We start from the raw sequence: 12,840 nt of genomic DNA, 5'->3' as shown, positions 1-12,840 counted from the left end.
AATTTAAAGTAAGACTATAAAGACATGTCTACGAGATGTACTCAGTTGTAATGAACCAGCAATAATGGGTAATTGAAAACAAATCTGGTTATGTGTTTAAGAAATTCACCAATAATTCACGTTTTTAAATAGATTTTTTTTCACATTTTTACATGCAACATAGAACAGAGATAGTAGTGATTTTTTCATTACTTTTAACACAAAACTTACAGGAAATGAAAAGGGAGTTGTAGGTATTGGAACAGAAAAAGCAACTAATGACAGTTTTTCAGAGCTAATTTTCAGTGATATCCTTGTGTTTTTTAGTGGATTTAAGCTCAGTCCTTAATGTTACTTTAAGAGTTTTTGTATGGTCTACTGTATGCACAAATAAATGAAAGACTGCTTTTGGTCTATGAGATTATTTTCCTTGGCATTCAACTTTTAATACTCCTTGATAATTATTATAATGTTGCTTGTTCATAGACCTCCTTTACAGGCTTTACAGTTGATTTATGCAAATGTATCAATCAGTGTCATTCAGTGATTTCAAAAGGATATAATAGAAATGATCATTCAAGCTAGTATTTGCAAATACTTTTTTTTAAAAAAAGGAAATACAAACATAAAAATAATTTAAAAGATACTTTTTGTTTGGCATGTCAGCGACGGACAGTATTAACAGCTTTATTTCTTTAGCTAGTCAAATTATAGTCATAATTTTCTGTCTGGTACCCACAAACTTTATTTCTTTTATAGTGTTTCATTTAATGGTCTCTCTTGTACTCTACAGGGTTTAGTTTGATGGAGGAAATAATTATAATTTTAACTGGTCTGTTCCATCGAGATTTAAGTGGACTGTATTGTGTAGCTCTCTTTGTACATTACAACGCAATTTATAGTGATACAAAGTACATTAAAACACTTTACAGAGTTGAGGACAGCTACTGTCCTACAAGCAGAAAGTGGAGGAAAGGCTGTGTGGAGATGGAGGGAAGAAAAAAGGAAGCAGACCTGACATTTTAAAAGCCATAAAGAGGCAGGTGAGGGTCCTTGCAGGCTGGTTATTGTAAGGGGAAAATAGAAGATGCAGAAATGGAGGGGAAGGCAAGTAGGATTTGTACCAGTACAATACATGCCATGGTATGTTATTTTAATTGCTGCACTCAGATGAACTGCAAACAGTGTTGGTCACAGAGCCATAGATTTACACTCCTTTTCCTCTTGTTGCCTCAAGCTTTAAGTTGCAATGAAAACGATGGTGACCACCTGGATAGAGACCAGCAATACCCCAGCAATCAGAAAACAAAGCGTATGAGGACATCATTCAAACACCACCAGTTGCGGACAATGAAGTCATACTTTGCTATTAACCACAATCCCGATGCCAAGGACTTGAAACAGCTAGCTCAGAAAACCGGCCTGACCAAAAGAGTTCTTCAGGTAAGAAGAACAGTCTTTTGCCTTGAAAAGTAAACAAAATACCAATTTTACATTTAGAATGCCATGGATTTTGCTGATTTTCCAGCTTTTCTTAATTGTTCTTACCTTCTGTGAGACCAGTTAAATCCTAGAAAGTATAAGAAAAGTTATTTCATTTCAGTGTCCCAAAAGCAGATCACTTGGGTTTTAATTTTAATGACAGTTGTGAAGGTTTAGGGCCCTGCTTGTTTTCCTGTAGTTAGTTAATTCTGGTGCATGTTTTACCTTCTAATCTGCTGTAAGAAAAAGTGAATTATTTTAGTTAGTGCGTTCACTGTAAACAGAGAGCTCTTAATTTAGAAATTACTGTGAATGTTTACCTTTATAAGAAATTAATTAGCACTTTGAATTTGTTTTATCAGGACAAGGAGGATATCTTTTCTTTCATAATTGAAGTGGACTTAAATTTAATTTTTCAAAGATTAATTTTTTATTCATAGTTTAGTAACAGAATGAAAGGAGACTGCATTTTAAAAGTACTTTTTCTCTGAAAGCTGGATTTTTCTTGCTTCACGGATATACACTCCGTTCGAACTATTATGGAAAGCAAAGGTGAGAATATTAGTTGATTCAGCTCTATTTGAATTTATAGTTCTGATTCAAGAAGTCATTTTTAATGGGCGCTTATCCAAATAGCTATCCCTAGAGATCAGTTTGGACATATAGGAGCCATGGCATTCCAGGTTCTATTGCTGAAATTTTTAAATGGGTCTTCATTGTAGAAAAATGCTTTTTGAGCTTCATAGAGACAGGTAGGGCTTAGAGACAGACTCCTGAGAAAACATTGTGGACAGTTCTCACAAATTCATAGGCGAGTGGAGGGCAGCAGACAAAAAATATTGAGAAAAACTGAATTCACTGGAGAGACTCTGGACCTTGCAGTGTTAATACCTAAAGAAGGAATAAAGGTTTTGTAGGCTTCCCCATAAAAACTACTAATGAAAAACCGTACGTAATTACTACTCTTGGCTACGTTCTCCATAGCTGGATTTTTTTTTTGTTTTTGTTTTATGAGGTTGATTTTTGGTGGTGGAACAGATTCCTCCAATACAACTAGTGCACATCCTAACACTTGGCGTAGTGTCTCTGATAGCAGCTTTCCTTTATCCATGCACATGGGCAAAATAATTCACTGCATTCATCTATCCTTGTTTTGACATGTCTTTATTTTATCCTCAGAGTTTAGACACTCCAGTAATTCTGTCCATTACAGTGCACTCACACCTGAATTATCTGAGAAATTTCACATAGTGCATGAAGAAATGAGATCAGTATCTAGAAAGTGTCTTTTTGATCATCTTTCAGTTCTCTCTCCTCAGTCCACACCAACCTGACTTCCATCTCTCTCTTCTTTCACCTAATGGGTCTTTCCTTCCATCTTTTTTCCAAGTTACTGTCTTTGTTTCTTCCTGCCTTTTCAGAATGTATTTCCTTTTCTCCCAAATTGGACTCTGTGTCTCCATTAAACTTCAGTTCCTCTTTCTGTTTCTTCATTGCTTCTGTTTCCACCCTAAACATATCACATCTTGCAGTTTTATGGTGCTTAGTGCTTCCACTTCGTTGTGGCAGACCCTTACAATTCCACTAAACTTTTGTTATTGTTTTGGTGATTTATGTTTCACTTCTTTTACTTTCACAGTTAAATAGTCCTTTATGTCTGGGCTCCTTTAGCTGAGGAGTGGTGGAAGGTAATAGTTGGTGAGGATTGCACACAGAGGAAGATGCGGTTGGAGGCAGTTCAAGAAAACGACTCAGAGTGATACTTTGTCTCGTATTGCCTGAGTTTTCCAGCCTGCTATGAGCACCCTGTACTCCATACTCTTGGACTTTTTGTTTGAAACTTAATTTGGGCCAGGAGAAAACAAACTTGTTTTTTCGATTTTAGAACCTTTGTGCCCAGCTGGTTTATCTTTAACCTGTGAGAGGCAATTTTTCAAACACTGAAGTTCACCTGTGTGAGTTTCAGGGTTGCTCTTTGCTGGGGATAACTTTTCATGATGTTGGTTACTGATACAGTGTCACTTGTTAATTCTTTTGAGTCAGAAAGGTTGGCATTCTGTCTGTGTCACTTACTGAACACGAAATAATTCACTGACACTATTGATCTAAACAAGCACCATTAGTATTAGCCTGTCTTACATACTGAAGGTACATGGACTCCCAGATGTGCATGCACACTTGCCAGTAGCAAGAAATCTTCCACATCCCCTATGTTGTTACTAGGCGTGTTTGTAAGCTGTTGTATTTTCTGTATGTTCAGATCTCAGTTCAGCTGATGAAGGATCATGGCTCTTTGTTTATCATTAGCAGAATATATTTGAATAGAAAACGCAAGGCAGCAGATCAAGAGAAACAGGGTCTCTTGTTCTGAAACCAGTGTACTTCCTAAACACATGTGGTAGAGTTCCTAGTGATTTAGGAAACAGCTGTAGTGCCTTTACTATATAGACAGTCCTACATACCACATTACGAGGGTACTTTGTCAATGAGCAGAGAATTTGACCATACTCTTATCGATCTGTGATAACGGATTCGGAAGACCTGACTTCTGTCTTTGCTTTATATACAATTAGCCATCAGCTATCCATGTTCGGAAATGGAATGTCATGGGAATGTAACATACTGCTTCATAAATGACATTCCCTTCAGTGGCTTTGTAATGCAAACTATTTTCTGTAAGTAGCCACATTAGAATCACAGTAAGCATATTTATATTTTTAACCCCTATTTTATTTATTTTCATTCCAATTTAGCTTTATATTTGTGATTCAATTCATATACCTCTTGTACAGCAGCTGGGGAACACAAGCCCGTTACTGTAAGCTATCATTCATAATTGAAGTGACCAGCTAAATGTGAGCTAACTGGCATAAATATGCCTCTTTTGGGAATGGATCTTTCTTTTTGTGAGTTTAGATAGGGAAGGTGGAAGTAGATAGCCCTAAGAAGATGCAGTTTCCTAGCTATGGGTATGTACCTCTTCTCTCCCCAGGAGTCTGGAATATGATTTTCCATGGCAAAAGCAGGTTAGGAACACAGAGTGTTATTTTTCAGTGGGTGTCTTGTACACTGCTTATTCTTTCTTGAATCACTCCCCAGTAAAAGTTGCTATGAAAACCCTACAAAGATTACTGCATTCATTTGGACTTTTGTATTTCAGCTTCCAGTAGTCAACAAGCATGAAAATTTTCACAATCACACATGGGTACCCTGTGCTACCTTTTGGTGTAGGTTTCCTTTAGGCTAGCATCCTGCAGACTCTTTACCAAGCCTCCATTCATAAAATACCCCATAGTTTCCCTTTAACTGTGTGTTTACTAATTACAACAGAGTAATCAAAGTGTGTGTGCAATGAGTGAACGTAGTTTGCTTTGTGGTGCAACATCCTTTATTTGTTTCTCCACTTACTAGTTAATAAAATTCAGTCTCCAGGTAGCTGTGTGGATGAGCAAAATTGTGTTTAAAAATCTGTTTCTAGCAGAAGCTATTCATACAACTAATATATAACAGTTGCAACAACAGACGTGCTACAAACAAGAAAATAAAGTTTTCTAAAGTGATTAGATTATCCCATTCACTGCACTATCCAAATCCTTTGCAATACTTAGCATATTTATTTTCAATACTTCCCTACCTAAGGGAGATGTTATTTTATTCTTCTTTTACTTAATGGGCATAAAGAGTTAGCTGCACAGAACACTGAAGAGGTAGTATAATATTTTAACTGCAGTAAATATTACTCTTGCCTAGCTGCAGAGTTGCCCAGCTACAGGTATACAGCCCCGCTAACCAGGATGTGGTAGCATCAGTGGTAGGTCTCACAGCTGCTTTTATTTTTCAGTGTAAGTTTTGGTCCGTATTTTCCCCTTTGATTTGAAACAGCTCAGCCTTATAATGATAGAGTTGGACAGAAAAACACTAAATACTTACCAATGATTTTGTTTATTCCTTAGTACTGAAGACCAGATTCCTAATTGTGTAATTGATGTGAGATAGGTCCTTCTGGAACAATTCTTTCAGTTACATATGTTTAGGTTATTATTTCTTTACTTTGCTGTAGTACCACTACAGGTGCAGGGCCTGAATTGCCGATGTGAGCACACAGCGCTGCCATTCTGCATGGGCAGCTCCAACTTGCCAGCTCTTACACGCTACTTTGCACAGCTCTGAGTAATGACACAGGGCAGTAGAGAAGCAGGCCTACATTCCTACAGTTCAGAAAAGAATAGTTTTAATTCTTTAATTACTCTTCAACGTGAAATCTTTGCTGAGTACTGTCATATCTTAATCACATACCAGAATATCACCATCGCGATGATTTTGTTATCCCTTTCTATCATAAGACAAGTTTTTTTCAGAATTTCAGTGAACACATATGTAGATGTCTTTTCAGTAATAGTATGAATATTTATTATTGGACAATGTTAAAGAGCTTTATAACCATTAGCTGATTAACCTTGACAATACCTCAGTGAGGAAGAAAGTGAAAGTAGTCATATAGTCTCTATTTTTTAATATTATGTACTAGATTATGTAGTATTTTCTGTCTAGCATGAATTACCACTATTAAGGAGAGAATGAGCCATGTTACAAGTGCCGCTCCTGAAAGCAGCATGAATGGCCATTGGTAAGGGCATCTGAGCACAGGTTTTCATATGTAATAGAGGATAAAGGGGAATACATAAACATCAGTATTTTTGCTCACTTTTCTTTACACACTACGTGTTTCAAATCACAAACAGAAAAAATACCATAGAGTCTCTCGCCCTGTTAAGGTTAAGGAGCAGTTGGATGTTTAGGAACAATGTAAATAAACAAAATAGTTATGATGGCTTCTACGGTTTTATACACTTCAAACAAGAAAATTGTTTTGTGACTAGGAATGGAAATGTTACTTACATTTGGGACTACTGCATATATAAATATGGGTATTTTTAATGAACATAAGTATGAAGTTACACAGAAATATGTGTATATGCAACTGGACTAGTGGTTTTGCCTGTTCTGTTTCCATAACTATGGTATATGTGCATATCAACAGTGGCAGTGTCTAAACTTCTATTTCACCTTCATATGTATTATCCTTTTTACAATTGCTAGAAGGTACATTAAAAAAAACCAACCCCAAATTACTTTGTGGGACAAATATAAATTATCTCTTCCTGAAAGGTAAAAAAATCACATAAATGTTCAAATTGCTGCTTTTCACCATTCCTAACTAGTTAGCGATTGAGACTTTGCGGCTTGAGTGACCAGAACAAACGGATTCGCTTCACTTGCATCCCCTGCACACGAGGCTCCTCGCCTTGCTCAGAATGCTGCGCACACTTCTGTGCCTCCTGCCTTGCGTGGCTCTGAATGAAGAGTCACAGGAGAGGACTCTGGTTGTGAACGTGTCAGGCAAAAATATCACACTTAGGTTTGCCCCATTTTGACTACAGTGCTGGTCTTTAACGGGTTTACCACTATAATGGACTGTGTTATCAAATCTTGAGTATATTTTTACCCGTGCTAGTTTAGGAGAAGATTTTTGTTTTCCTGCCATATATGAAAGTGAAAAATAGCCTTTAAACTAAGTGTTTTAACAAAGGGAATGCCAACATAAACTGTTTTAAAACTCTAAGCTTTCAGAAACAAGGACCTGTAGGGATGGCCATGTATGCATGGCCCACGAATGCAGCTCCTACAGCCACTGCTGGAATTTGAACCTGAGGGTTATTTCCTTGTGGCATTCTCTGGAGAGAGTCTGAGAGAGAGGATGTGCACCTTGGAGACCCTCGGTTGGCCGAGAAAGCTTTCCAGAGATAAAGAAAGAGGGCTCAATAGGAGGAATTTTGGGCTGGAGCATCTATAGATGAGAAGAAACCCAGTTAGAGGAAAACCAGCTGAGACATGTTCGTCAGTCCTAGCTGCGGCTGGAAGCTGAGGTGCCCACAGAACACCTCACAGGACTGCTTGCGTTACGCATCGCTCCTGGTTAGCGGCCTGGCTTAAAGCGGATGCTATGGTGGGGCCATGCTGCTTTGGAGTTAGAGGTCAGCACTTCCGTATGGGTCGGTGTGGCCTCGTGAGTTCCGTGCACCCAGTTTCTCTGCACAGGCCACAAAGGAGAGATCTGGTGGAGGTATTGTAGGGCTATGCAGATCCTTTCACTCACTCGTTTCCTTTCTCCGACAGATACAGAGATGATGAGGCTCATTGCATCTGGAATGGAAAGACTCAGTCCTATTCCTTATAGCAGGTCAACATGAGGACAGTAGGATCAAGATTGAGTCCATTGTAAAGGATGTAACAATGACAGGCCTTCTGATAAATAAGCATAGTGAAATTTCACCTAGTTTGTAGTAGTAAAGTTACCTGGTATCAACAGATATATAGGCTGAACATAGGGTATTTAATGACGTTTTCAAATTCGGTTGAATTAATATGCTGTACCTGGGTTTCATGCAAGTTTCACAAATACATTTTATTTTATCTATTCTCATATAGGTCAGAAAAATACTTTATCTTTAAACAAATCCTGCAGTCAGTGGAAACCATTATTAACTTGGACGTAAATACTGAAATTTAACTGAGAAAGATGAAGTCTTGCTTTTGTCCTTCACTCATAAATAATAATCAAATAATACAAGAAGTAACAATCTTGGGAAAATTTCTGTATGTGGATACAATTTCTACTGAAATGACAGTTTTCAATGCAATGTGGGTCTTTAATACCACTCAAGATTCTTTTCCCAACATCATTCCAGTACTGAAAACATTTGAAAAAGGAGACTGGCATAGGTGAAGGGAGCTAAAGTGTTTGAGAAAGAGGAGTAAGAGATGAGTAAGAAAGAGGGGCATTCCTTTTAGAAAAGTGAGACCAATGCAGACAATGAGACATCGGGAAGTTCCTGGGAGAGCTCTCAGGGCCTGCAGAAGGGCAGGTGCTGTGGTCTGGGTCACCAGCTGCTTACGATGGGAGATAGACTTGAGATACAAGGGTGCCGAAACTCATTATTTTATATTCTTCAGATGCTTGATGTCTGCCCCATCCAGACAAATACTTCTGGGGTTGAGGGCAATCGAGGATTCATGCAGGCTGCCAAATTTCTAAGCATCTTTATACATAGCCTGAATGGAAGGACTCCCCTCCTCCATCCTTAGTCCACTCCTGTCCCAGGCAGACTGTTTATACAGGATTGCAGAAGAGGGAAAGAGGAAAGCTTAACAGGCATGCAGAGGACACTTCACATGACCGGGGCTACTTTTCTAACATGTTACCAGTAAAAACATCTTCCCCAATTCAAGCATTGGTGAATTTGTGAGTATGCTTTTGCTTTTCTAAACACTGCAGCTCTTTAAATGCTACCCTGTTATATTAAACTATTTCAGGTTTGGTTTCAAAATGCTCGAGCCAAATTCAGACGGAACCTCTTACGTCAAGAAAACACAGGGGTGGATAAGACTTCAGACTCAACACTCCAAGCAGGGACCCCATCAGGTCCTGCCTCAGAAATATCCAATGCTTCCATGAGTCCATCCAGCACTCCTACTACCTTAACGGACTTGACTAATCCTACTATGCCTACTGTGACATCTGTCTTGACATCAGTGCCCGGAAGTCTTGAGGTTCATGAATCTCGAAGTCCTTCACAGACAACTCTTACAAATCTTTTCTGATGACTCTTTCTTAATAATTTCTTTAAAAAAGAAATTATTCTTAGCTGAAATTCCAAGTGTATTTTAATAGAGGCTTTGAGCAACTGACTAACCACAATTAGGATGTCTCCTAAAAAAACAGAAGGAAAAGTAGTGTTCTGGTATTACGGAGTATGGACTGAAGAATAACTTGGAAGATCTATTGCAACACAACATTTGTGTAACTGTACAGTTTTGTGGACTGAGCAAGGGAAACAGCAATTAATTTAAGTTGGCTAAAGCTTCTGTATTTTCAAAGACTGCCATGTGCCTTATATACTGTTTTATCTACATTCTTTGGATTCCATGTCCACTTCTCTCTTTTTCTCTCTGTATATTTATGACCAGGGCAAAAATGTTAAGAGTTTGTTACTTTGAATAGTCCTAAGCCTTTCATCGGTTGCTTTGTTGTTTTAGAATTTTAAGGTCGAAGTCTGTTTGAATACCAGAATTTGTAAAATCTAACCAGTAATAAAACCACTTATGGAAACTACTTGGTAATGGCTGCAGTTACATTTAACATTAGTGTCACAGTCAAGGTAGGCTGATTGTATTTAAAAGGATTAGAAAACTGCACTGCAAACACAGTATCTGCCTAGGATAAACTCTAAATATGATGTATGCATTCCTCCTGTTCCTGAAGTATGTATGGGTGAGAAATCCAGTGTGTACAACAGTCTAGGTATCTTCATTGTAGAGAAATAAATAACTGTTAGTTGCAGGTAGAAGCTATCAGATAATGTTAAAATTCAAACAGAAAAACTATGCTTAATTTTGTTGCATGAAAGAAACTTGACTTCAGCTAGCATTTATGAAAACAATCTTGCTATTGTGCAAGAGGAAGCTTGTTCCATTTCATGGAGGAGGCAAACGGGGTATCCGACAGCTGTGTGGCCACAATCAGTCAGTCCGTTACAGAGGTGGACACTGAGCAATGTTTTCCCTAGGAAAAAGGCAGAAGTATTTCAGGTTATTTTACAACACTGGTGGGCAAAATCGAGGCAAAATTATGTTTTATAAAGTCACAGCCTTACATTTTTTGTAATGCTTTGAAGGAATAAAAAGCCAAGGAAGAATATGATACTATCAATACTAAGCAAAGTGGTTATTCCTTTAATGAATATGGACTTTTCAATACAATTTCATTCCTTCTCCCCACAAAATCTGTGCAGAATATAACTCATATTTTGAGGGTTTTTTTTCCCTATTGTTTTTAAAGATGCTTTTCCGTAATTAAAGAAATACCTCAACAAAGTTTAAATATGTATAGGAACGAGTATACACTATGCTGTTTGCCCAGTAGTTTTATAGATTTTGAGTGGTACATAACATGCATATGGTTGTTCCTTTTCAACCCTGTTACAATCAGTTTATTTCAGTCAAATGTTAGGTTCTGTGTGGCTAGCGCTCGAAAACTAATCCGTCATTCCCATGGATCAAAATCGCTAAAAGATTATTCCAAATAAGCAGCAAGATAAGTGCCAAGATTCATGTTCTTTGCCCTTTCAGTGCATTGAAGATTATTTAGTAGGCCAGACACTTTGGTAACTATGTTTTGGGTTTAAAAGTGCTATATTTATTCGGCTTTCTCAGATGAAATTTGCCATTCTTGTACAAGCCAAATTCCTATTGAGATCAGTGACAGATCTCGGAGCATGAGAACTGTGGGTTAGAAATGCTGACATAATTAGGTCATTTATTAACCTTTTTTACACTTCAGCTTAAAAAAACCCACAGGTGAGTTATCTGAAAAGCCAGAGAGTCCTAAAAAAGTCCTAACTAGCTAAGATCTGGGGAAGGGATTACATTCTGGTCACTAAAAACAATAGGCTAGCATAGCTAACTAAGTTTATGCATAATGATGAAACATTTAAAAAGATAATTTGGGTTGAATTAATAACTGCTACAGGTTTGGCCAAGACATTTTTCTTTATAAAATACATGTCTAATAAAGAAATTGTGCTGGTTAGTGCACTGTAAAAGAGTACATATCTGCCTTTCAAAGATACTCGGACACAGAGATTCTGCTGTATGTAATGTTTTGTTCATTGTCAATTACCTTGGAGATTTTATTTTTTGTTTTTACATGCTTAGCTGGATCTTTTCTTGATTTAAAAGGCAATGTTGGTCCACTGTTAAATGGATACAGCCCATAATTATAAACCCTGTGTATTAAATTGTAAACAGTTTTAAAAAGCTGAATCCTGAATTCTTAAGTGTTACTGCAAATGTAGCGGATAACAATTCAATCGGTTCTTTAAAACGGCAGTGCTATTATTTGTGATCTTGTATTTTAACTACCTGAATCCATCTGGATGGAAATACATTTCAAATCTATTCTCAATATTGCCTTTTCAAATAACTGACATTTATGAAGGGGAATACTCTCGTGTTAATCTTATCTAAAACCTATAAGAGACAATTAGAGAAATTGTCTGGTTTAATCAAATCAGGGATTTTTGCATATAAATAAGAGACAATATTCTATGTAGGGTCTTTATGTAGGTGCATTAGGATTCACTCACTGGCTCCAATGACCTATGTTGTCCCCATGATTGTTTCAATCCTGTGGTATTGTTTGGTTGTTTAGAGCTTGTTGGTTTTGAATGCTGTACATTTTTTTACTACTGCAATCCTAATGTTTCTTCACATACTTGTACAGTTCCACATTTGATGTATTAGTCTGAAATTCTGTTAAAAACATGAACAAAAATGGAAATGATATTTCTTTGGAAGTGTATTTTTACTGTATATCTAATTTGAACTAGTTGAACATACTTCTTTACATTTTGCATGATAGGTGTGTAGTTCATTTTTTAAATATGAAAGAGACTTAAGAGTAACTTAGAATGAGAATATAATGAAACCTATACAAATATGGAAAATACATACAATGATTTGCTACTTTTTGACTCAAGAAACTTTTTGAAATACATTTTACCTAGTTTATTTAAGATAATGCAGATATTCTGTCTTTGAGTTCGTACATACTACAGAATATAAAAGGGGATACACGTTATAAAAACTTTCAAGTCACCTTGGTACCCAGCAGCACACTGGATAGTTCTTGTCAAGCAAAGAGAAAGGATATTTGATTTTAAGAATGCTGAATAAATATAGTTTGATCTACAGTAGAGAGGGACAGCATTACTGTCAGCGATATGTAATCACAGCTTACAATTTATTGACACTATTAATAGCTACCTTTCACAAAACTTATTTTTCATTCAAATAAGTTTGGGAAGAGGAGACTAAAGAACATTAAACTAATGAAGAAGCTGAATGCCTGCCCTGGAAGCAAAAGTCAATTTATCAAATATACTATGGATGGAGAGAGTGCCTCCAGGATATTTTGGTTTCCAAACTATCTTTTCTTTCTAGCTGTTAAGAAAAAACATATTTAGAGCACTTTCCTATAACTGTTTGTTATTTTTTGTCTGTTGGAAGGTAAAGGCTAAAGCTTAGACACCTGTAAAAAAAGCCTTTGTCTAAAGGAAAAGGAGAAAAAACCCCACAAATGAAAACAAGACTCAGGCTTTGTACTCAGGCACAATGATAGCAGAGACATCCAGGTGACTAAAAGAACTTCCATGTGTACATGCTTCTGGTCTTCACAGTGACTTAATAATGCTTGGAAGGAGAGATTTTAATTGAAAGGAGGTGAATTATGATTTGGTTTTTTTTACTTCAGAAAGCAGG

The 12,840-nt window shown here is 37.0% G+C and overlaps 1 protein-coding gene across 4 annotated transcripts in view; it reads left to right on the top strand.

Moving 5' to 3' along the window:
• LHX2 (LIM homeobox 2) overlaps positions 1–9,634 on the top strand; it is a 37,413-nt gene extending 27,779 nt beyond the window's left edge. For 3 of the 4 annotated variants that reach the window (XM_080402506.1, XM_080402504.1, XM_080402503.1), the window contains 2 exons: positions 1,217–1,422; positions 8,836–9,634. In XM_080402506.1, the coding sequence (XP_080258632.1) occupies positions 1,217–1,422; positions 8,836–9,123 (494 nt within the window). In that variant the 3' untranslated portion in view covers positions 9,124–9,634. Of the gene's footprint in view, positions 1–1,216; positions 1,423–1,955; positions 2,014–8,835 lie in introns of all 4 variants that reach the window. The other variant, XM_080402505.1, reaches the window with a different exon arrangement.
• Positions 9,635–12,840: the final 3,206 nt, after the last annotated feature.

This window comes from Falco punctatus (genome assembly GCF_963210335.1).
Source record: "Falco punctatus genome assembly, chromosome: 9".
NCBI classification, from domain to species: domain Eukaryota; kingdom Metazoa; phylum Chordata; class Aves; order Falconiformes; family Falconidae; genus Falco; species Falco punctatus.
This window is presented reverse-complemented; position numbering and strand designations above follow the sequence as displayed.